Genomic DNA, 27,072 nt, shown 5'->3' with positions numbered 1-27,072 from the left:
TCAAGTTTTCACTTGTTTCATTTAAAATATATATATAAGATTACAACAACAGAACACACATGGGGGAAAGTCATTCAAGCCTTTTACTCTGTTCTGTTAGTTTCAAAACTACAAATAAACATTTTAAGAATACCTAAAAGTCATTAAATAAATTAATAAGTGGTTTATTTTCAAGTTTTATAATTTCAGGGAAAAGGATGGTGCTACCGATAGTTTGGAGTAAAGGGCTTTGTGAATTTCCCCCACATTTGCACCACTGGTTCTATTGTTGTTTTTATCTACATAAGCAATGTGTGTATGATTATGCTATAGAGAGGGAAAAAAGTAGAACTTAATTATATGAACTTTTATATAGCATGCTTCCTTGGCTATTTAAATGTGCTTCTTCAAGGCTGATTGCAACTTTAACCTCATTTTCAGTAAAGAAGAAAAGCCTCAAATTTGCCAGACCTTGAATTTGTTTGTTAAATTATGCAGTGATCAGTCAATTATTCATCTCTCCCAGCCCGTGATGGCTATGCTTTAAAAGCATGCAAAAATGGGGCTATAGAATGCTGTGCTGTGTCAACACATTTTACTCTGCTTACAAGACACATTTTTGTTTCAATGCCGATTCTACTTTTCTTTATGCTGGCTTGTAATAAGGCACCTGTTACAAATTAATTGCACTATCTTCATGGTCACAAGAAATAAAAATAAAAGTTTAACTTTTCATAGTTACTGGGTAATTCATGAATTAAGCGATTATGTACTACCGGACAAGAAACTGCTGTAGAAAATGATGAAATATGATCCTTGTTTTAGGGTGGGGCTTGTCAACAGGTAACACCAGAGGCCGATTTCAACCCAGGATACACAAGAACCTGGGGGACTTTTTTGTAGGTTTAGTTAGTGTACACACATATTTTAGTATACATGCATGAATGACAAGAACTGTCACACTGAATCATCAGCTAAATAAACTTTCACTCTGCATTGCTTTCTAGTGAACTCAAATGGTGGTAATTATAGTTGGTGGTAATTATATTCTATGACCATGCACTTCAGGTTACAAAACAAAAAAAACTAGGCACACTACTCACTATATGTAGGTAAAAAAAAAACATTATTTAGTAGTTTATGTATAAATGTTCATGTATTTTGGCAAATGTGTCTGATTACACACTTCTTGAAGAACATAGTTGCAATAAACATGCCACTAACAGCAAGATAAATAGAAAAAAAGTGACTTTTGCTGCAGGTGGTTTGTTAGGCAATGGGAAAAGTATCCAAAAAAACGTGAGTTTCCCTTTCAAAAGAAAATATCTGCCAGTTTCAAAGACTTGAAAAGACAAGTGTCGACCATGCCCCATAAATCACAACATATTGCAATTTTGAAAGAGACCATAGAAACATCACCCAAAGGTGCATGCAGCGCTCACAAACAGAAGGTGATCTTCCAAGCATAGATACGCTTCAGTCATTGAGGAGTGGAACAGTATCCCTCAAGAGCTAGATACTGTGATCCACAGTAGGCTGCAATGAGCGACTGTGTATTACTATTTTATATGCAGTGTATTTTATAAGTCATGCTGTATATCATACATTTTTCTCTGAATAATGAGTAATAGCTAAATTGAGTATTACTAAAAAATGACCATACTCGTTACGAATGGTCGTTTGTGCTCAGACTACGGCACACACCTATTTTTTACCATTTATTTGAAAACATAATTATGGTGTTCTGAGTGAACCTCAGAGTTGCTCCAGCCATTGATAATAACATAGAACTGTTCGAAGGAATACTCTCAAGGTTGTACTTTATTTACTTGTCAAACACTCTGTATGTTCTGATTATAAAATGATACATAGATTTGCCTGAAAATATGAGTAAAGTAATAATTACCTCAAAAATAGAAACTACATACACAGTGGTGTTCTCACTCTGTCGGTGTACTTAAAAATATCCAGTTTCCTTGCTGGGGTTGGTTACCACAATGTTACACCAGGAGGCAGATTAAATCTAAATTCTGTGTGCTACCTTACCTAAGGTAGGATACATGTTAGTGTAAGAGAAACAGCAAAATACCCCCCCCCCCCCTCCCAAATATGTAGAAAATGAAATACAGATGAACCCGCGTTATATCATGATTGCCGTGCAGGCATCATTCGTGAAGCGGGTTATGATATAAACCTGGTTTCATGTTTGTCTATGACAGCACATTATGAGCGTGAGGAAAAAAGAAAGAAAACTAATGATTAATTAAACAGCAGTGTTTTAAACAAATGCATATAGTTTACTAGAGGGCAAATACGGTTTGTATTGTTAACTAGAACAAAACAGTTTGTGTCATTATCTAAAAAAGGCATGAATTGTCGACTGATGAGAGCTATCAATTAGGTATTGCACTTGGTGTTTTTTGTGAATAAGACTTGACTGTTAAAAAGAAATTTGGTGATGTTGGTGATTTGTAACTGAACTGTATCCTCTTAAGACCGCCCATGCAGCATTTGACTGGCTGCACAAAATGTCAGTTTAGCCTAGATGTTTATTGGTTGTTAGTTGCATTGGAAATTAATTCTATCATGTGGTTGCTTAGTAAAGCCCGGCCACGCAGTATTTGACAGGCTGCACAAAATGTGACAATAAGCGGGCTTGTGAGATGATATTAAGAGAGGTAATTTCTCAAAGAACCTAAGGTGCTGGGCAAGTAGTTTTTGAAAGATTGTGATAATAAACGAGGCATGATATTAAGCAAGGTGATACAAAACTGGTTCATCTGTACATGTCAATAATTCATCGTTTTTGAACAAATGTATTACATCAAAAGAAGATACAATCTTTAATCCAAGACTAGTGTTAATCGGAGTACAGTATGTGAAACTAGCTGAAGTGTTTCACTTCTAAATGTGTACTTGATGAAAAGTGTACAAGATAAAAGGTGACAATCTTATCCATAACTATTAAACATTCCATTGTGGTTGTCATTGAATTTATAATTTTTCTAATGCAAATGTGAAAACAGCACAAACAGCATTATTATGTCATATTAATATGAAACCGAGCTGTCAGAAACCCAGCCAGTCAGCCTAGAAAGATTTTGAAAACCAAAAGTACCGTGTTTGTTAGTGTACATGAAAAAACGTGTTTTCGTGTAGCGCTCACACACACAAACACACGGGTTAAAATAATCCAACCCCACTTTGCGGTGATCAGCACAATGCCTTATAGTATAGAATCGTGGGGATATTACAGCAATACAGAGGAAAGGTACAAATAACAGCTTCATAAACTCTGAAACGTGTATAAATAAATCATGTAGATGGGAGCAGTTTGCTTATCTTGCAAAGAAAAATATGGGGGAAAATGTGCTTGTTAAACAGTAACAGAGTGTGCTTTTATTATGTTTTTCAGCACAGTAACTCATGATAGAAACATAGCAGCTGCATGTTAAATCACAAATTATTCAGCATTGTTCTTGTAGCAATGTAAAAAGCTGACTGCTTTTTTTTTTTTAAAGATTCTCAACACCAGAAAGAAAATATTCTATCTGTGCTAACATAGTGTAAGAAAGGTTAATTAAGGGAAATAATAAATACAAGATGGGAGATTTCAGACAGTTTTATTAGCAGATTGTTGAAAAGAAAAGAAAAGAAACTACAGTAAAACGTGGATTCTCACATTTAAACTGGACTCAAAGAACTAGGTTACCATAGAAAAAAAAAAAACTTGTATTCTTGAATTATGATGTAAAAACAGTTTTCTCTTTTTGTACAGATTGTGTACAACAAAATTTGTAGTAACCTTTTTTTTTTTTTTTTACTTTTAGAAAACGTTAAATATATAGATAAAAATAGACAATTTTCATAGGTCCTACGTGAAGATGAGCATTATGATCTGTTCCAAGGGCTTGCATAGAGTGCAAATGTGGCTATAAGGCAGGACAGCCTGACACAAATATTGTTAAGATAACAAAAGCACCATGAACAATAACTTGGAAAAGCAATTGTATGATAAACAGTGGAATAACAACAATAACTTATAATGCAGTCTTTCTAGAAATCAAATATTTGAATGCTCTTTCTTGCTCCAACCACTTCTTAAATCCCTTTCTGTATAAATGTAATTTGGACTGTTCTCGACAGCAGGAAATGTACACATTTCTTAACCCAATAAACGCTAAGTGGTGACTCTATGCAAGGTGTGGAGTGATGAGAAATGCTACAAGGTACAGTATTTTAAATCGCTTTCTTTTTTAAGTGAGAAAACGCTTGTCATTATCATACACAGCCAACAAGCTATTAACCCTTTAAAGACTAAAGCCTAAAATATTTTCAAATCATTTACACTTATTCAGTCAAAACCCTTTAAAGAAAATACTTTATTAATGAGGTGTTTTATAGTGATAAACAGTATGCTTTAATTCTGATATAGATAACCATCTCCCTTTTTTTAAAAAACCATATGAAACCATAATCATTTCATGGTTAGCTGCTGAGGTGATTATTCATATCAGGACAAAACCAACACAATACATTTTTTTTTTACTGTATTTCGACAGTTTTCTATCCTTGATTCACAATATCTCACTATTAACTTAAAAAAAAAAAAGAAACGTTCTGGTGGAATAAACCATCTGCTTGTACACGTTTCTTAAAAAAATAAAAAGCCTGAGGCAAAAATTGACATACAGAAAACAGTTCTCTAAGCGATTGACAGCTGATCCTTAATACATATCTGCATGTATGAATATGTTAAAGACGTATAAACAATGTGATATTTGTTTTAGCGATTTCTGAACTCTGTGGCTGTGGTTTGATTAAAATGGACATTTACAAATGTATTTCCTTTGATGTTGAAGGCTTTGGAAAAGCAAACTAGCTGTTAAAGAAACACCTAATAAAAAGACTTCAGATATTACAGTCCCATAAGAGACAAAGGCTAAACCAAACTGCAGCGCATCAAAGAAGATATTTATTAAATTGTATTATAGTTTATAAATAACCAAAATAACATTACTAATATAAAATGCATATTAGTAACTTTCAAACTTAGACTTAAAAGGGTTAACCGATGAATGAATCATTGCAAAATAAACAGAAAGCTGCACTACAAAGGTAAGTACTGTGTCATAGGTTTACTTCCAGTTATCTTGACAATATAGACAGTGAATATTACACAGAAACAAACCTTGCCAAATACAAGGGGAGGAGACAGAATGTAAGCGATCACTCAGCTTTACTTTAGGTTTAATTAATGCATCAAGTGTTCTTTAAGTCAATGCTGTCACAAGGATGCTTAAACCGGGTGTCTAATTCACAGCACAGTCACAAATAAGAAGTATTCAGGGCTTCTGTTGCTGTTGTGTGTGTGTGTCTGTGTTTTTATATTCCAATCATTTAATACCATGACTCCAGGACAAACATTTACATGCCTGCATGCGTTAAAACTAGAAAGGCAGCTCTCTGACATCAGGGTGACAAAACAAAATAATAAAATCGTTTTTTTGTTTGTTTTTTTAAATGTGAACTTCCAATTTTAATGCTTTGTTTCCTAATAAATCTACTGCATACATAATACCTTCTTTCAATAACTTGTTTTTATATACATACCATCTTGGTTATCAATAATTTTAAAAACATCCCATCACTTCAGATCAAGAATATACAATGTGTTGAAAAAAAAAGACAGTGAATTGCATTTTTCCTTTCAAATTTAAAAACCTTTGAAATCAAAGTTTATTATTCATGTGTAGGCTTGAACACGCAGTCTAATCAAACACTTCTTCAGAAGCCTTCCCAAACTTGTGTATTTGACAAGAAGTGTAACAGTTTTTATGTTGTATGAAAAAAAAAGAAAAAAAAAAGATGCAAGTTCCATTTGAAGCTTTCTTGCTGGTTTGAGTACAGTATAAAAGTCTTCAACTTTACACTATTGGGTTTAAAAAAAGGTTTCCAGGTGTGCTGCTGGATTTTTCAGTCCGCTGTGCTCAGTGTCCAACTTTCACTGCAGGATGTATTAGGATTTACAAAAAGCAGTAGGCCCCAGTTTCAATGCCCAACAGCAGCTAATCAGTCATTGTTTTGTGATGAGTTTTTTTTATATTTATGAACCTTCTAGCCTCGAGTACGGGTGGTAATTGCAGCACTCAGATGTATTCATCATTATTTTGTTGTTGTTAAAAACAAGTGGATATGCCAGCTCAAATAACTTGCTCTGAATGCTCCCTCAAAAGCTTCTTTTTTTTTGTTGTCATTTTTAAGTCTTTAATTTAGTCACAGAACAGCCTCTGCATAGTTGGTTCAGTACATCACCGAAGTTTTCAGAAAAAGTCTTCCATCTGAAATATGAAAATAAAAATATATATTTTGAGTCAAGGTTTACTGTGATAGTCTCGTAAAGTAATATAAACACCTGTTGTATTACAGTAACAGATAATGCACTTGGATCCTGGTAATATATAGGTGACAACAATTTCATTTCAATTCTAGTTATGCATACTATATAAGAAAACAAGTTTGAATACAAGAAAAAACAGTCATGAATTGAGCCATTCATAGTTGTTTTTTTAATTTATTTTTTTTGTTAAAACTCTCCATTTCAAGTGTGGTTAGAATCAAAATGGAGAATAAATCAAAACAGCACAGGGAGTCAGAGTGTTCTGGTAATGAATCCCAGCACATACAATGAATCAGGGAACAGGCTGTTGTTCTGCTGCACACAGTTACACCAGCTGACATATTCTGCATATCAGTTCATTTCACCTAGAAAAAAAAGTGTATTTAAATCAAACTTTCTGATAGTTTGTGTGCTGGAGAGGTGGTGGAGGAGTACTTGGCATACAGTTCTGATGCACTATGACTGAAAATAAACATGTCTAAAGCCCCTTTCACACAAATGCCAGTACTGAGCCATCTCAGAGACTTAAAAAGACCTATTCATACAGCACAAAATTGCAGCATCTATGCTGGTATAATACCATCATAACCCTTTCACACAACCAAAAGGATCATGGAAAAACAACTTTCAAACATGCCAATCAAAATATAATTCCCATGACATCAGAAAGCACTTCATTGAACAAAAGAAATAAACAACAATAATAACACTGTTTTGGTGGATTTGGCTGCTTTTTGTTTGCTTTTCATTTTCAGTTATATTACACAATATAACAACATGTTAAACACCAAATTGCAGGAGCTTCAGGCACACTGAAGGTCTCACGTTTTAATGCGAACAAGGCGGTACAGTATTGTTAAAAGAAAGAGATTCCAGCTGTTCGAACAACAGCAGAGAGTGAAAATATTGTGGATATTTGCCTCATATAAAGGATACTCGTGTGAACGCTCAGTTTGGGTAAGGGAACGCCAACACGCTGGTGCATTTTTATCTGTACATCAGGTATACAGTCACGTAGGGTGTTGCCTTTTGATCCACGACCACTTTAGCGCTACAGTGCCGGCATAGCTGTTTACACAGGCAGTTAGACGGGTCTGTGCCGTCTCTAAACTGCCTCGCAAGGTGGTTGAGCACCATCATAAAATACATCAGCTCTGTGTCGGTATAGGCAAGTCACACAGCCCAACATGCTGCTTCTATGCTGGCTTCGAGCCGTAATATCTAGTCTGTGTGAAAGGGGCTTTCACACTGAAAGGAAACAACAATGAAAACTACTGTGTCCAATCATTTTGTTCAGTACTAAACATAAATAATGATCTCATTCTTCCATAATTTAGCCATCTGTCCACCTTAACTTATCACAAAGCAGACCTTGTTGTTGTATGCAATCTTTGGATCATACTCATTTTGGTAAATGAAAGATAAATGAAAGTTGTGAAATGTAATGTGTATTATACGGTAGTGTTATAGAGGGAATGGATTTGGCTCACAGCCTTGTGCACGCTGGGGCATGTCAGAGTTCTGAAATCAGAAAGACAGGGTGGTGTGGGGTCATCACCCCTGAGGAGTTGGGAAAAGAGAATTAAAGGAGAATCTGTTTCGTAAGATACGAGGTTTAGTTCCAGTTGTGGGACTAATTGATACTGAAGTATCCTTTCAGTGACTGAAGAAGTGACATTCCAGCGGGTTTTGGTGGGACATTTAGAACCATAGAATCTCAGCCAAACCTCAATGTACTGTTTGCTAAAATAGGAACACCAAGTGATTTCCAAATAGCACATTCTATATTGCTGAATTTAATTATGGGTGCCTAGAGGTGCTATAATGGCTCCACAATTAACAGTTCAAGTCATTTTCTAAAAAAAAAAAAAAATTAGCTTTACATTAAAACTGGTGTGACTAGGCTTAAAAAACATTTCGGTTTATTAATGTTTGAAAAACCATGTGATGTGGGAATAAAAGAGAAACAGTACGTTATCAATAGTATGTAAAATATCCTTTCTAAATTCAAATTCCAAATATTTTTATTTAGCAAATGTAATTTGTTATTCTGACGGAATTAGGTTGATGACAGTAAGAGTGTCAGTATAAAACTCAATTACATCAAGTGGATTATTATTAAAAGGTTAGTTTAGTATAGGACCTTATTGACAAAACTTTACACAAGTACTGAGTATAAATGTGTGTAATGTAATGTGACAAATAGCATACAGCAAGTGCAACAGTGGCTCACATTGCTGAAACATTCAACACTGGCCTAGGCTAATCCATGTCCACTCATAATGTTCCTGGAGAATTTGATAAAAATAAAAAAAAATGAAATAAATTACATAACTGAAGCTACTGTAGTAAACACTTAATACAGCAGTCCATTGTATCACGTTCCAGTAGTCAGGGCTTTAGAGCAAATCACTATTTCATACTTTCAAGTTAATCTTTGTAGACTGAGACACCTTAAAAGATATTAGTAAAAAGATTCCCTGGTTTCTGCTTAATAAAATATTCAAAGTAACAAAATATGCCAGAATTAAAAAAAAAAAAAAAAAAAAAAAAAAACTGTAGGTGTTTCAAACATTTCTTGTGATATGCTTGTTTGAACACAGCACTGCACTCATAATTCAAAGCACAATAAATTACATTTCCTGTAAGGAAGCTGCTTTATTGAAAAAGGCAGCTCCTGTTCTCAGACATTATCTCCAGACACCTGTAATCTAACAAGCTTTGTCCATTTTCAAAGAACACTCGTACGTGCATGCCTGAGCGCACATACGCTCTCTGTCGTGGAGCTGGAAAAAGCATCTGTTAGGCACGGCTCAGGAGTTTGTTTGATGTATGTTACCCGTACGTTTAGTATAAAAAAAAGAAAGATAAGGAAACAAATTGTAACCAGCATTTTCTTCGTTCAGCCCTGTAATTAAATTATTTAATTTTAGAGGAAACTCACAAAGAAGTGATGACAAGCTAGAACGGGATGTTTCGTCAAGCTTTTGACAAGACAACAAGGGCAAGTCAAAATAGAAGCAAACAAATATCTGGGAACAGACAGCAGATGCAGTGCTTTGAAGCAGTCGAGAAAATGTTCAGCACAGGAAACAACTAATTAGACTTGAGCCTTTCTGTGATTTATTTTTTATTTTTAATTAAAACTTTTTTTTTTAGATTGTTATATTGGGGATACAATTGTGTTCACAGAAAGACTGTTTGTTTGTGTTTGTGTGGGGGGGGGGGGGGCTGGAAGCATTGTTTTCCTGGGGAAAAATCTGTTGTCATGATAGACAACCTGAGATGATGATTATTATTATTATTATTATTATTATTATTATTATTATTATTATTATTAATTAATTAATTAATTAATTAATTAATTAATTAATTAATTAATTTTAATAGCACAAGATCAGGGGATGCACAAACTCTTTTCATTAGGCTATACTAGAATGCCTAAACATCACTCGATTCTGTTTTTTTTTTTTTATAATGTTAACTTACTACTTAGTTTAGCATGACTAACCTTGATTCAAGTAGTTTCATGTGAAAAGAATGAAACCAAGCCTGCACCCTCTCAACATCTAAGGACTATAACACAAAGTGCTATTTTAAATATGACACCACTACAATTTTGATGTTCAACTCAAAAGTGCAAACATGTTCATTTTAATTACAGTACCTCTGGCCTACATATATATTTCTTTAGCAGCCCTGTGAACTTGGCTACTGTTATTCTGTTTTCTTTTCAGAGAACAAAAGCTGTTCCAGGAAAAGACAAACACAAGGGCTAATTACAAAGCAAATCCGAATCTCCAAGGCATTGCGTTCTGGCCATTTCTATTCAAGCAACACTATGGGATTCTGTGTAAAACTCATTTCAGCGTGAAGTCATTGCTAAAAATAATCAGTGTGTGAATCTGCATGGCTCACAGTGTCCAGGCATGAATTATTCCTATACTCATGCAGCTGCTTCAGTTTGCCTTAGTGACAATCAAAGAGCTTTGATTCACACTGTACAGAGGGATGAACCTGACTGAGCTTATAGACTCATAATGTCAGGGTGGTGTACAGTACACTGACCAGAATCTTGGAACAACCATTATAATTATAATAACTCATTTGAAGGAAAACAATAGGTATTTACATTCTCCCTTTACTGAATACAGTAGTGTCCTCAAATTTAGTTAGGGCACATTAGTAACGTCGCACAGGCAATGTGGAAACTATGAAGTCAACAAATCTGTCGGGCAATATCATCATTTAAATCCTTGTCAACAAAACAAAATGTTTATTTAGTACAATACAGCCATATAAAGCAATCCACTATCAACAATCCCTAAGCTTTAGATTTTTGCTTTTATATGTAAGCTCAGGCACTCTTAAACCACGTCAGTACTGTGTAGTGCAAGGTTAAATGATGTGTACTTTAACTGTTAAGTGCCTGTTGTTGTTAAAGCCTGTTTATGTGTATGTGATGCATTTACAAAAATATTCCAAGAGAGTGTGGTACATCATCCATTTTAAGGATGACTGGGGCAGCAGTGTGGAGTAGTGGTTAGGGCTCTGGACTCTTGACCGGAGGGTCGGGGGTTCAATCCCAGGATGGGGGACACTGCTGCTGTACCCTTGAGTAAGGTACTTTAACTAGATTGTTCCAGTAAAAACCCAACTGTATAAATGGGTAATTGTATAAAAAAAAAATAATAATAAAATAAATAATGTGATATCTGTATAATGTGAAATAATGTATAATGTGATATCTTGTAACAATTGTAAGTCGCCCAGGATAAGGGCGTCTGCTAAGAAATAAATAATAATAATAAGATGACTGCTCTGCTGTATGTGTAATGCAAGCTATTATAACCCACTTGTCATGTCCTTATCTTTCATCACAAACAGGTATTTAGGCACGGCATTATCAACTTCTAAAGAACATCTATCATCTGTATTCTTTTTACAAGAGCACTTATTTACCCATAAAGCACACAGTAGCTCCATTTAGCAGGAGTTAGAATTAAAAGAATAGAAAACAACATAAGCTATAAAGGAAGCTCAGGTTGGTACACTAGGAATAAGAAAGCAATACTGACAGGTAAGATTATAAAAACAACGCCTAATTTTCATGTTAAAAATATGACTTTGATAAATCTAATGCAGCCTAGCACATTAAAAATGAGTTCTGAAGTCAGTGTTTTTATAAAAGAAAACCCTCATTAAAATATGTACAAACTTTAGCATTTTTTTTTCATTCAAATCTAGATTAAAGAAGATACATATTTCATCAGATGCTAAATAAAACAAAGGGAATTTTTGGCTTCTCTCAGCATAAAAATCCTTTGAAAGATTAATTAATACATGTAAATTATGCAAATTATGCCCATGCAAATATTTTATGAAGACAATTAAGGGAACCATTAATTACTGCCTTTTTTGCTTCAGTGAGATTCAGTCATTTAATTTTAATTTCACTTTAACTGTTTTGATGTTTAATCTTGTAATAAAGAACTTTATCTCTCCAAGCAGGGTCACTTAAATTTGCAAAACACATCAAGTGGCAAGCAACAGAAATCAGGAAAGACATTCTCCGTGCTATGTTTAGCATCACCAGGAATGTGTGACAAGATGCACTCCCAGAATCTAGGAGACTGGAAATCCATGTGAGGTCATTCTTGGAATTGGTTCAAATACTGGAAAAGCAATTAATTTGCGCTGGCTGTGTTAATACAAGAGAATTAGAAAGTGTGACACAAGACAAATAGAGATAATTAGTCCTCTAAAATGATGTTCTCCTTAATATGTTATTTTTTACAGCAGGAAGTAGAAATTATAACACTGATTTTTGGTTACTAAGGTATTATTTGCAGAAATGATTTAACATTGTCATCAGTAAGAGGATAATTATTCAAGGCTTGTGTTAGCACTCCATCCACAGCACGGAGAGATACAATATAGGCAAACTCATTTGGAGCAAAGGTAATGCTTCTTCTTTCCATGTCATCAAAAGACGATCATTGAGTTTATCACAGATGCAAACAAGACTGATTTTGCTTGCTGTCACTGCTTGGGTCCAGGTCACAGCAAGAACACAGCTACAAGAAAACATTATTACAAACATACACCGAATACAGAGATTGGGGTAGATTGGTTATAACAATAAGCCAAAACTGTACTGTTTTCTATAATTTGAGGAATGAGGTGACCATATACATTCATCTATTAACTCACTAAACACTAACCTTCTTAAATAACAGCTACTGTACAATGAAGCTAAACAAGCTTGAGTTATGAAGTAAGGCATCCTGGGTCATATTTTTCCTGGGTATTAATATTGATTTAAGTATTACAGAACACAAAGGCTGGTCCCAAACATGGGTTCAGAGTCACTGTGAAACTGGTTATTACAGGGCCTAGGAGCTTCTCATATTCAGCACTGTCATGAAACATTAAGAGTTGGGCAGTCATTTTTTTCCTCTCACAATTTTAGTTTTGACCCAGGAGGCTGTGTGGTCCAGTGGTTAAAGAAAAGGGCTTGTAACCAGGAGGTCCCCGATTCAAATCCCACCTCAGCCACTGTCTCATTGTGTGACCCTGAGCAAGTCACTTAACCTCCTTGTGCTCCATCTTTCGGGTGAGATGTAGTTGTAAGTGACTCTGCAGCTGATGCATAGTTCACACACCCTAGTCTCTGTAAGTCGCCTTGGATAAAAGTGTCTGCTAAATAAACAAATAATAATAATAATAATAACAAGGCTTCTCAGCATGCCCCAAGTACACTATGAAATGTTCAAAATAAAAAACACTACCATGTCTACCATGACAAAATCATCATTGTGGTTGCTGTATACTGTCCTGTACATACCACTATTATGGGAACAGGAAACCAGTAGCAATGCGGTTGTAAGGGAAGCTTTGTTTTGGAAGCACGCATTTAACTGAAAGGCTCTCTTGCCAACAGTGTGTACATGGAATGTGTTCAGCTGCATACCAGAGATGATTAATGAGATGATCATGTGAATAAAAATATCAAAACAATCAGGATAATGTTGAAATAGATATCACAGGACTACATACAGCACACGAGACAGCAACAGTAATGAGTTTGTTTTAAACACAGTGTTCAGTGTTGCTTTAATGGCTAATCATTAGAGGGTTTAAAAGTAATTTGATATCAATAATATATGTTAGCATAATAGAGCATGAGGAATAAATGATGTCACTTGACCTTCAAGTAAGCCAACTCCATGCTAAATTATTTTATATTTAGATGTTACACCAGCAGTTTAGCAGTTTGACTAAATCAAATGACATATACCACACCATATTTTATTGAACTTGACACAAGGCATTCTTTAATTTACACATGTAAACTGTAGTATTTATGTCTATTAAAAATGAATAATAATAATAATACCAAATCTTTTAGGAGTGATGTTTGGTATATACAACATTTACATGTGTTATATTGCAATAGACTTAATTAGATATCAAACATATGGTAGCAGTTACAGGAAACATGAATACAACAAAATTACTTAAGCTTTAAGATCTATTTATGTTAAATATTTAGATTTTGCTGATTAATCCTGAAGGCTTGCATAACTGAATTAATGTTCATGGCAGACACATTTTGATTCTGTGCCCTTTCATGTTGGAACCTGGTTTCCAGTTGTTCCTTTCGAAATCTTGGCAAGGCATAATGAAGTAACCTAACCTAGCCTAGAAATATTTTCAAAGTAATACATGTTCACAACTATTCTCTTCCTAAAGAGCACATTTATAGGTCCTTAAGTTCACGTTGAAAGGTAAACCTGTCATTAGTAAATCCTAAATCCTGACAACAAACCACTTCAATAGCTTAAGTTAGCAGCCTATATTTGACTGTGTAATTTGCTCAGTATAATTTTCAGAGTTCCCAACATATAATTGACCTTTGTTGTGTTTTTTTTATTGTTGTTTTTTGTTTTTATTTAGTTGTCGCCAATGATTTTACCCCAGTTTTCTCCCCAATTTTGAATCGGCAATTGTATTTTATTAATCCTGGTTCACCGCTGCAACACCTCGGCGACTTGGGGAATGGAGGCTGACACACGCATCCTCCGAAACGTGTCCCTGCCTAGCCTTCTTTTTTCGCACTGCAGATCCACAGCGAAGCCATCAGACATACAGTGCCGGAGGAATGGCTCCACAGCATACCCGCAGGCGCCCTGTCAGCCACAGGAGTCACTGGTGCGCGGTGAACCGTGGATTGCCCTGACGACCTAAGCCCTCCCTACCCGGGCGGCACTCGGCCAATAGTGCGCTGCCCCCTGGGAAGTCACGGTCACGGTCGGCAATGACATAGCCTGGATTTGAACCTGCGATCTCCAGGCTATAGGGCGCATCCTGCACTCCACGTGGAGCGCCTTTACTGGATGTGCCACTTTACTGAAGCCCCAACTGTTGTTCCACCATTTATTTACAATAAAGAAAAAATCCCTTGTTGCTGTCTCTTTTATCTATTTTTTTTAAGGTAACACCATGTAAATGAAGCTAGCAGAATATTAGAGAAAAGTACAGGTGCAGAATGTGTTATGTACTGTAGCACCCCAAGGCTATCTATAAATCAAAGCAGAGGTAGAGCTATGTTGCAGCACAGTAACAATGATGTCATTATTCATTTGCAGTTTATCAACACTCGGCCATCTCCAGAGCTTAAACTATTAGTAGTGCTAAATTATGGGTATACCAAAGGGAGTTAACAGCAAGCTTATAGTTAATTGAAAGTCAATACACAGAGTTTTAGATTGCCACAAACTCTTCATTTAAAATATGCAGTTTCAATTTAAAAAGGCACAGTAAGGTTATGAAACATGACTGTCATCCTATCCTTGTTGTGGCTATTGCTAGTACCTCCTAAACATTCTAATTATGGATGAGAACCTTTTCTGTTTGCATCATTAGACGGGGAGAGGAATTAAACTGAATTAAATGATTCATAATTATTTGGTCAGAATGCCCATATGGCATAGCACTGAAACAGAAATGTTAAATGAAATGTAACCTTTTTAATTAAAATCAACAGTATAAATTCACACCATTATAATTACACACTTCTGTCCCTCCAAAAAAGGCTTCTTCAATTATACATAAAGCATAGTCACAGTATACTGTATACTACACAGTACGCAAAATCATGTGTTATTTTTTGTTGATACCAAAGTGGTAACCAAATTACATTTGTGTCTATGGTTTACATGAGTATGTTGTGTTAATTAGATTATTAACTAATAAAAACATCTTCTTACAATTTATACTCTATTGCATCTCTATAATTCTCAGTTGTCAACAGTTATATATTCCATTGAGTGATAGCTATCAATAATGTATCCACATGTGGGATACATAGGGAATGTTTGGACCATCCTGTAGCTATATCATACACAGGTAAAACTAACTTTTGATTCATGCTGATTCATCCCATATGCATTGTATATGAAATGTTTGTTTTATCCTTATGGTACAAATTCATAACTAAGATAGAGACCTTACTAGGATAAGATCTGAACCCTGTATAAATTGACCTTGCATTGAAATGTATTGTAATTGTTGTTTTAAGTTAACTATGTAGAGGATTAACACAAACATAGGAACATATGTGATTTGTTGCACACAGTTTCATGCAAATGTATTGTTCTTTACATGATTGAATTGGTATGTAGCACCCAGCCCATGGTGAAAGATACCACATTGTTCTATGTGGTATTTCTTACAGATGTATTTCATACATGAATTAGGGGCAGCGTTGCTAGAGGAGAAGATAAAAATGATTACACTCTGGTGTACCTGATGTATTTAATAAATAGATGTGTTTCTGGTTAGTCAATTTGTGTGGAATTTCACATGTTGTGTTATCTGTGTAATCAGTAAAACCATGGCAACAAAGGAACAAAATTGAGATTTTTTAATTTCACCAAGCATTTACCTTGGCCAAGCTGAAAAATACAGAGAACTTTTGTACAATCCACTGAAAATGAACCATAATGCATCTCTCCTCTCCCCTGGCACGGAAGTCTGTTACTGGGCAGTTTCTCATCCCAAGCTAACCAATCTAAGGCAAAACTGATTAAGTAAAACAAAAGACCATATTGATTGCTTACAGTCAGTAGAAAGCAAGTGGACAGTCAAGTAATTGAGCGTGCCATTCTGACTCACTGGTTTATGAGGTTTCACTAGTTCAACACATTAGTTTATCCCATGTTAAACCTGGTGAAGAAACACTTCCTGGTGTGAATTCTGGGCCGGTCAAGAGCCATATGAGTTCAGTGGGCATTCTTTTCTCAGTTTAGTCACTAATGCCTTGGAGGCCAAAACCATTACATGAAAAATGCATAATTTACCATATGATCCAATGGTTTCAATGAATGACATTGTTTTTAACTATTTCTCTGCATGTAAATGTATCAATTACAGAGTGCTGCATACTGTATAAGCACAGTAGTTACAATACATATATTTTGCCTAATGAACGCATACAACAGAATTTAATTGTGCTGTTACTACTGGAATGTTATAATATGAAATGCACTTTTTGGGGGGGTGGGCTTGAAGCAGGATCTCTTATTCTATGCTAAAAGTATACTAATCATTTAGAGTTGGTCCAGAATTGTTTTGCTGAAAACACATTGAGAAAGGCTGAAGACATATAAAGTACTGTATGATCCTTACCCCATTGCAAATTAGTTGCAAATATTCAGACATATTTCCTCCCATACTTAAGCAGCATTCATAATGTGTAAAATCATGATAACTTGTTTTGATAGAGCTTGCTTTGAAATAGCACACAATGTCCATAGTACATGTCCATACGTATTATAACTGTTTTTGTATGTTTGATATTATAAACCAATCAGAGATCAAGGGAAAGCCAAACTAAATTGTCATGGCACACCAAATGGATATAATTGTTCATGCACCAATAACAATAGAGGAAAAATACTTTATCTACGTTTGAAAGAAAATGAATTGTTTATGCAAAAATGACAGGTACATTACATCTCATCAATTATGATTCATTAACTTTAGTAAATGAACACAAAGAGTGTATTCATTTAACAAAAAGTGGGAAAAAAGATCAGAATAAGACTTGTAAATAAACACAATGATCTTGACCTTGTTTGAACTTGGATTGATGTGGCCCAGATGGTACGCTACATGCTTGAACAGTGGGCTGAGACTAAGTAAAACTCATGTAGCAGGAAGTAGATTTATAGCTTTCTCAAAACATGTACCTTGTATTGTCCTTTCAGCATCTGTTCTACCACTGCCGTGGTCAGCCTCCATCTCCTGGGTCAAAGACTCTAAAAGAATTGAAAGAGAGAGCTACTCAATAACATTATTGATGTTCCATGTGGAAAAAAAAAGATATTCCGAGCCAATTTTACTATACTGTATCAAACACAACTGGATTATTAGGGTAGTATTGACTGATTACATGATACACATATATAAACTGATACATCTTTAAAAAAAAAAAAAAAAAAAAGCTTTCAAAACCACAAGCTGTGATGACTGTTTTTGCATTAATCTGAAGAAATACTTCTTATAAATGTTTCAGTGAGAGGTCTTTATAACGATCTTCATAAAAACTTATAATTGGAATCTTTGTGAAATAATTGTACTAGTTTATTTTAGTACAAAATATCAAATTATCAAAATATCTTACTTTTGAATGTTTAGTTATGAATGTACTATAGATGTACTGTTGAGTTTATCTGAGTTACTCTTGAGTACAAAAAAAATCTAAAAATATTACAAAATTGTCTAATAGTTTTTTTTCTTTTTAAATAAGTACCAAAAGTAGGCCTTGGGTTGGTGGTGATTTATTTAATAGTTTTTAGAATAAATATAGCTTTGGTTCAGAACTGATTTCAATTTAAGAAACCCAACGCCTTTTTTTAAATTTATTTTATTGGTCAATCCTACAACCTCAATAGTCATGGCGTTAAAAACAGAAACTTGCCTGCTAACCAGCGGATTCACACATTATATGCATCTAAGGTATCTTGTGTGGCATTTGAACTTTAGCCATCTAGAATTACTGTGTGGATCATCAGACTGCCATACATATTATTATATAGTATTTTCAGAACCAGGCTGAAGCAAAAGCCTGAACTGTAGTTAAGAATCACTGTTATAAGTCAAGTGCATTTTGTATGAGTATTATGACACTGCAAAAATTAAAGGGATTTAAAACTCTTCCAATTGAGGGCCCTAAGTCTGTCTGTAGAAGCTGCCTGCTTCAGTGTCTGTTCTGCTTGTTCTTGTAGACAAGAATCCCTGTTATAAGTGCTTTTTGTATGAGCAGTATGGATATTTAAAACTCTTACCGTTGAGGGCCCTGAGACTGTCTGTAGAAGCTGCCTGCTTCAGTGTCTGTTCTGCTTGGTCTCGCCTTTTGGTTTCGTATTCAAGTGCTTCCTGTAATTTCCTTTTTGCCTTCTTCTCCTTCTTTAACCTCTTCTGAATTATTGCTGGTTAAAAGGATAGATGGCAGGTAAAATGTGCAGAGTGATCCTACTCACAACGTGCAAGACCTCATCTGGGTTGCCAAATTTTGTAGTTCTTTCTGCTGCCATCTCTTCACAACTGTGCCCAGTATAAATCTAAATTTAATTCCATATTACTATATATTATGAATTAGCTTTAATTATGATGCTTTACATTCAAAGTGAAATACCCATCTATATGCAACACTTGTATACAAAATGTAATTCATTGGGACACTTCCGCCATTAAAATCAGCATGTTAGCTCGATGCATTACTATCTGTTAATGGGTACCTCTGTTTTTCTGCTCCACAGCTAGCTGCTTCTCTATGGTTTCTCTGAGCTCTCGCTCCCTGAATAGCTCCATTTTCAGCTCTGTCTTCTCCATCTGGATCTGCTTCTCTTGGGCTCTGGCGTTGTCGATGGCAACCTTTAAGAGGCCCTGTGCAAATGTTTACATTTTTTTAGACATAATACAGTAAAAACTAAACATAGTAGGGCGGTTCAGCAGGCTGTACTGTACTGTACTATCGAAAGTATTGTCAGGATGGTGAAATCTGGTGTATATCATAGGAAACAACCACAAGGAATTACCACAAGTGTAGGGGCACCAATGCACAGAGCTGGTTTATATGCTGTCCATGTAAGCGCCACCCCCAATACCCGCTTGTGATAAGTCTTGGTATTTGCTTCCCATGAGTGATACATACTAACTGTTGCCTTTCTGGCAAAAACAAAAGTAGAAAAAATAAATAACAACTTAACTGACAGTCCTGATTACTTTATAATCAACTTTCTAAAAACACGAAGTCTGTAAAATAAACTATTGATGTCAACCAAAAATGTTTTTCTTTCAAATAATATGAGTTAATTAAATACAATATGGTCCTATATGTTTTATAAGTGTGTTTTATTCCATGTTTCCAATATTTTTTTGGACATTATTATTATTATTATTATTATTATTATTATTATTATTATTATTATCAATAGTAGCAGTACTGTAACCATACAGTACCTATATGTTTTCTACTTCATACAATGTAGAAAGGATATACATATTTATTTTGTCTTTGTTGAAATTCATTTTTTTTACTTTAGTTAATTAAAATAGATCCAATACAAATACATATAAATTGTACAATATTAACAACATTCATCTTCATCTCAAAATGAACTTCATGGTAATGTGTTCCGTATCCAGCCAATATAAACAGGTAATTTTATTAATTGGTCTTATCTGCTTCACCCAAATTTAAATCAAAGATGCCAAACCTGTTCTGCTTGGATTCCTCATGTTTACTTATCCCTTCACTGTGTTTTTTACAGAACTGTAACTAAAGGTAATTTCGCAAGACGACTTATTTTACAAATGTGTTGTGGGGCTATATTTAGAATGGATTAATTATAACTTTCCATAAGCCAGTGTAAACAGCCTGGAAATCATTCCAGTCTGATAGATGTACAAGTCACAAGTGCAATGAGCTGAGCAATCTGAGCCCTCTATATCTAACACACAGCTGTACACAACACAAAACCAACCTTTGACTTAGGTTTCAGGTCTGCTGGTTTCCCTGTGAAGACTATTGAGGATGGGATGTGACAGCCAGCAATGAGACACTCTAACCAGCGTTGGACAAAGGTGAATAGCATGGAATGAAGTTTAATATGCCTTAAAACTGAGTTAAATGAGTTTCTCAACTATCAAAGGGTTCTGTCCCTCTTCCAAAGAGTATGTGAGTGATATACAGTACATCTCCTACCACGGCTGTAAATACAAAATTAGAGCTAGCGGTATTATGGAAAAGTAAAATGATAACGACCTACATGCACTGTATGCATATGTAAAAATGTAAGCGTGATAAACGGATGGCCAGACAGAATGCATATTTAACAGTTTGACGATATTATTTCCTATCACAACTGTTCCATTACCATTATGCATCGCTAGCTAATTTGCATATATCATTCTGGATTGGTAATCTGCACCAGGACTACAGTCCCCTGAACTGTCACATTATTTCATTTTCTCTTATGCCTTTCCATAATATTGCTCTTTTTCATGTTTTCTCCTCCTACTATGTTGGCAGCAACCTGCATTTTTATTTATGTATTTCTTTTTTCTCAGGTCACTCATTTTGCATAACAACATATTCTTTCATTTCCCTTAATAAATGACCTGCACCAACATCAAAAGCAGAAATATAACCGGCGAGGGAACCCACAGAATGCCTTTATATGTATTAAATTCAAATCACAGCTATTAGCTTTTTATTATTATTATTATTATTATTATTTGTTTACTTAGCAGACGCCTTTATCCAAGGCGACTTACAGAGACTAGGGTGTGTGAACTATGCATCAGCTGCAGAGTCACTTACAACTACGTCTCATCCGAAAGACGGAGCAAAAGGAGGTTAAGTGACTTGCTCAGGGTCACACAATGAGTCAGTGGCTGAGGTGGGACTTGAACCGGGGACCTCTTGGTTAAAAGCCCGTTTCTTTAACCACTGGACCACACTGCCACATAGCTTTTGCATCTATGTTACAATATATTAAGGTAATTCACAATCCTAATGTTTTTATTTATTTCAAAGTTGTTTCACCAGAATATATGGTGCACTATGATATAGCATATTGTTTACAACAATATTCATATGCTTACTTGCAACACATCAACTACAAATCTCTAATGCTAAGAAATTTAAAGTAAAAGTTTATTGTATAACCTTGTCATTCTTTTATCTGTTAACCAGTATTTGAGACATGCATTGGGGAAGCATACTAAGAATGCAGAAGAGCATTGGTCAAGTATCAAACGTGTTGCCGTCTTGAAAGAGATACCTGTATGTTGGTCAGAAGGGTCTCTATCGAAGACAAGCCATCAGGAAAGAGGAAAGGTGATGGGAATCCTGGAGGTAAATGCTGTCCTGCCAGGGAAAGTCTTTCAAAGCTGTCTCTTGCAGTCGGAGTGCAGAGTGGAGTCTCATCTGTAATGAAAACAAAAAGAAGAGTTATGCTTTTCTGTTTTTTTTTTTTGTCCTAACTATTCCTAGTTATTGTGCCAACAATACTAACAGCAAATAAAAGTGAACCTCAGTTTTCCTACTCATGTTTGGATATGACTGGTTCTATTCCACCTTAAGATCTATACTATGGATGCACATTGTTGAAATTAAAGTGCCCAGATGTTCTCTATGTATGTATATACAAAGATAATACAATTTCATGTGTTTGTGTACCAGAGGCCTGATCTTCTGGCAGTTAATAATTACCAAGTACAGTTAATTATATTTTAAGTACACTGAATCTCTATAATTAGTTAACCATAAATTATGAAACTGGAACCACTATTAATCCCAGGACTAATCACATAGACAAAGGGTATACGTAAGACAATTCCAGAACAATTAACCAGTGATCATGGTTTTAAACTGGTCAAACCCAACAAATCACTGTGTTTTACAAACATTTTCAGCCAGTTATGCCAGCTAGCTAGGTCATTATGCCCTGTGTGGCTTGTGATAAAACAAAATAATATGTCAATATTCCTTCAGAAATGTAAGAATGTATTAAATACCTATAGCATTTAAATTCCTAAAGCATATAAATGCTGGTCTATAAAAAACAAACCTTACACACATGGCATTCCACTTAGTCCTTCAAGCCTTCTCATGGGCTAAAGAGCTCTTAAATAACAAAGGCTGATATAGTGATACATTTTTTGTCTTACCCAATATGAGCTAAATAATCTTTACCTTCTTTTTACTTTTATCTTTACTGTATTCAACACAAGGCATTTGACAAATGCTGGTGTAAATATAATTTTCAGTACTGAGACACTGTAAATTTCTCCCCAATAATTTTTATTTAACTCCATTCAAATGTCAGTCGTGTCTACCATGTGCCGTTTGCCCTTTGTTTAGAATTTTCAAGCTTCCTTGATCTTATTTCTATATAAACGTCTGACATGTGAAGTCTCATTCAAACCCAGTTCTTAGACCGCAAAAAGTGAGTCAGAAATAGAATTATTATTATTAACAGTACCTGTATTTAACATTTACATAACAAGCTGCCTGGCCTAAGTTTAACACTCTATTGTATTGAGCTATTATACACCAGATGTTACATGAAACGTGAAAATGTCAGTTATAAATGATTGATGATCTCCCATTCCCATCTCCAAAGAAACTCTGATTATTGATGTTTTGTGTAGCTCTTGTCACTGCTTGAGAACATCCTATTAGATTTTAAAAATCAGCCCCGTTTTTCAGAATGCCTTGTTTAATGTAATATTTATATGTTTATGCACATTTCAACTGAAAGGCCCCAGTGTGCAGGGGTGTTTAGAAAATTGCCTGCTCCACCCAGTCCATATGGCATGTTTGCTCAACCAATGTGAGGTCTACCTTTCTTTTCCACCAGGCACATATGGTAAGCCTTAGTTAGCCAGGGCCCTGCGTTTTCAACAGAGGCCATATGGCAATGAGAGAACAGTGAGCCCTCATTTACCTTGTATTAATATTTCATCCTCTCCCCTGACAAAAGGATGAGCAAGTTTGGGCAGATATATTTGATCTTCGGAAAAGAGTTGTCTACAAAATCAATACTGCAAAGGCAGTTTTGACATGAGCTGTGAAATGGACTCAATATTCTTTTTATTAGGTGAGGTGAATGCTGGTGATGATGTCTCTAAACCTCTTATTGTTACACAGTGATTGATGGTTAATCTATGTGAACATGCTTACATGTTATGACTGTTGAGGGGGAAATGCTTTAATGCTTTTTTTTTTGTTTTTTACAAAGACTTTATCAAGAAGTTCAGAATCTGGTACTATACACTTGAACAATGTATCCACCATTACAAGGACTATAATGAATAGAACTGTATCTATAAATGTAATAAATAAAAAAAGGGTTTGGGGAGAGGTGAATGCTGGTGATGGTTTTCCTTTCAGAACATGATTAATTCAGGCAGCATATAGTACCAGGTGCATGGAGATTATGTTTTGTTTTACTATAACATAGCTACAAAACAAGAAATATTTCTTAACCTAGGTATAAACATCAAAGTCATATTAGCTTACTTTGAGGGAAAATGCTTTTCTTCATACAGTAGTTACAGAATCCACATTTTGCGATCACTAGCTTATTGCTACATTAATTCACATCCTTAACTGGAGCGGTTCACTTTAAAGACCCACTCAGCAGTTGCAAATTCATGTCATGAAATCCTTAAAATGTACATGCTGTTTGCTATTCAATTGCCCAAACTGTTGCATGTCACAGAGACAGCACGGCTAAATAGTTGTAATTCTCTATTGAGTAATCCAGCTACTTTAAGCACGAATGCATGGCTTATTATAAAAGCTGGGATTGGTTTCAGGATGAGAATGAGGTTCCACTTTATGGGATGATATGGACAATGTGTTGCCCTTGGAAAATAAACTATTATACTGTAGTTTATCGCTGGTGTCTTCTGAGATTCAGGGCCCCAGGTGGTTCTAAGATCTGAAGGCTGCTCAACAAAATGTTGCTTCTGAGGACTTTAAACAAGTTGCATCTGGTTTCTATAATCTTCCGGCAGCCTGAATAGGTGCTGACTGCTCACTGTTATCCCACCCAAGGTTACAGGGCCTGACTCTTTAATAACATCTCCCTGTCCGCAGAGACCAAATCCCATTATGCCTCGGTGAAGGGTTAAACAATATCATAAAGAAATACATATTGCACACATTCCCCATTTAGCAGATGTCATCCGAGTTCAAGATTTAGAATTCTAAGCAGCCAGGCCTCAACCTGAAATGTCCAATCCCTCTGTGAACCCATTGGTCCCTGTCAAATTCGTGATGACATCATATCCCATCCATCAATTGTTTAAGGGCTGCACTTGCCATCTGCTCTGCAGGCTATCATAACTCCACACACATTTACACAGTAACAGGCTGCACAATGACGTTATCTCAAAGCTGTCATACAGACAAGCTGCTTAAGATGTAATAAAGGAAAGGAATTTGAAAGCCAGAAATGTCGTTTTGCAGTTTGACATATTTTTTAAAAAAAAACAACAAACAAAAACACACATTTAAAAAAAATAATAATTCCTTAATTCTTTATATCTGCAGTATATACAACTGAGAATGAAAGAACCACACTTAGACATCGACTGTACACAAACTGCAGATAAGCTGCTAAAACATTCTGTGCTCTAAATGTATTTTTAGTTCCACGGCAGTCGGAGTGCACAGTGGAGTCTCATCCGACTAATTCAGGCACTTTCAGGGTGCATACACCGGTTTTATAATTTGATCTAAACAATGGATTTGACTATGAGTTCAGGAGCTGCTTTTCATTTCGTGTCGCCTGCCATCAACATATATTATTTAGGCTAGATCTGCCAAAATGTCTTAGTAAGTTAGCACCATATCGTGTACAGCTATGTATAGTAAGCAAAATTAGAGGAAACTTGTTTCAAACATGGCATATCACTGATTACAAAAAAAAAAAAACTGAGAAAAAAAAAAGAAAAGGAAAACTGAAGTTATTTATAAAAAGCACTGGAATTATGACCATGTGGTAACCTTATCCTTAAACTTGGACTATTCTTTTGTCCCCACAGTGCAGCTGACTCGATGCCAAGTGTTTTTTTCACCCTGTGATACTGTCTGATTTGAAAACTTTTCATTTTTAATTTTAATTGCACACCTCCCCTTAATCTCTGTAATCCACTCATACAGTATTTATTCCTGTTTACACTGCAATCTAAATTACATAGAAATAAAAGACAAGTCGAGCAGCCCCTCTTCCCCCATCAATATTCACAAATGCCTGCCAAGTCTTGGTAACAGCTGGTCCTACATTAATTAGTTTAAACTATTTATTTCATCCATCTCCAGAGCAGATTGAGCAAAAACATTAGAGATTATATCTAGCATCTGCAAATGCCCTGGAAACATGTATTAACCAATGGTTGAACAATAGGCATCCACTTGCAGGGTTTGTGATTTTTAATTTTTAGTAGGGAATGGGATGGTATTAGCAGTAATGGTCCGTTGAGATCATACATACATTACCCTTTTTTAACGTGGTTAGCTCAAAATAATTAATTAGGATAACTAAACACACTACACATACAAATACAACTGCTACTTGTATAGTCAGTGTATACATCCAATTCAAAACTCTTGTACTCGCCTATCGCTGTCTCGACCTTTCTGCTCCCTCCTGTCTCCAGACTATTATTTCTCCCTAAACCCCCTCTCATCCCCTCTGCTCCTCCACCACCGGCAGATTAGCTGTAACCCCCCCTCCACTCCCGCGTTTCCAGCTCCCGCTCCTTCTCCACCCTTGCCCCTCAGTGGTGGAACGACCTACCCACGGATATCAGGACTGCTCAGTCCCTGACCACCTTCCGGCGCCTCCTCAAGACACACCTGTTCAGACAGCATCCATCAACAGGCCAAAGCACCTTTGACCATTGTTCCATAGTCCAATTTCTGTGTTCCTGTGCATAGTTTAGCCTTTTAGTATTGTTCCCCTTTCTTAACAGAGGTATTCTTACTGCAATTAAGTCCTGATTTCAAGAGTGACCTTTGTACTGTTGATTTGATGGACAATGACACCTGTGCCTTCTGCCAGTTCAACGCTTGTCTTCTTTCTATTCCTTAAGGATATTATCTTCAAGTATTGCTTATCCTTGTTAGACAGCTTTTTGGGTCTTCCAGTCCTGGGTCTGTCAATTACAGATGATGTTTCTCTGTACTGGTTGATTATGCTTCGGATACCACACCTTGAAAATCAAGTGATGCAAGCTATTTAACTCAAAGTGTTTCCTTCTTTATGCAAGTCAAGGTTTTTAATAGAAAACCCTAGTGGAGGCTTTGAGTAAATTGTTGATGCTCATAATGCATCAGAGTAAAAAAAAATGCAACATGTCTAAGACTTTTGCACAGCAGTGTGTATATATATATATATATATATATATATATATATATATATATATATATATATATATATATATATATATTGTGGAAGACTCGCACCACTCATGGGTTCATGCCCCTTTAAAAATACGACCCAGTACACACAGGAATGGATTTTCCTGCGCTGACGATCTATATTTTTAATAAACACAAAAATGAAACAAACACAAAACAAAACCTAACTCCGTTTTGGAGCGCT

The 27,072-nt window shown here is 35.5% G+C and overlaps 1 protein-coding gene across 8 annotated transcripts in view; it reads right to left on the bottom strand.

Moving 5' to 3' along the window:
- Window positions 1–27,072, bottom strand: part of LOC117406002 (dachshund homolog 1-like) — a 253,072-nt gene that overhangs the window by 84,780 nt on the left and 141,220 nt on the right. For 7 of the 8 annotated variants that reach the window (XM_059030265.1, XM_059030264.1, XM_059030266.1 and 4 more), the window contains 4 exons: window positions 21,736–21,881; window positions 19,186–19,333; window positions 18,733–18,876; window positions 17,635–17,703 (listed from right to left, as the gene is read on the bottom strand). In XM_059030265.1, coding sequence (XP_058886248.1) covers window positions 17,635–17,703; window positions 18,733–18,876; window positions 19,186–19,333; window positions 21,736–21,881 — 507 coding nt within the window. Of the gene's footprint in view, window positions 1–3,585; window positions 6,321–17,634; window positions 17,704–18,732; window positions 18,877–19,185; window positions 19,334–21,735; window positions 21,882–27,072 lie in introns of those variants that run through there. The other variant, XM_059030269.1, reaches the window with a different exon arrangement.

The sequence above is a fragment of the Acipenser ruthenus genome, chromosome 9, assembly GCF_902713425.1.
Source record: "Acipenser ruthenus chromosome 9, fAciRut3.2 maternal haplotype, whole genome shotgun sequence".
In the NCBI taxonomy this organism is placed as follows: Eukaryota; Metazoa; Chordata; class Actinopteri; order Acipenseriformes; family Acipenseridae; genus Acipenser; species Acipenser ruthenus.
The sequence above is the reverse complement of the archived record's forward strand: the minus strand, read 5'-3'. Positions and strand labels throughout refer to the sequence as shown.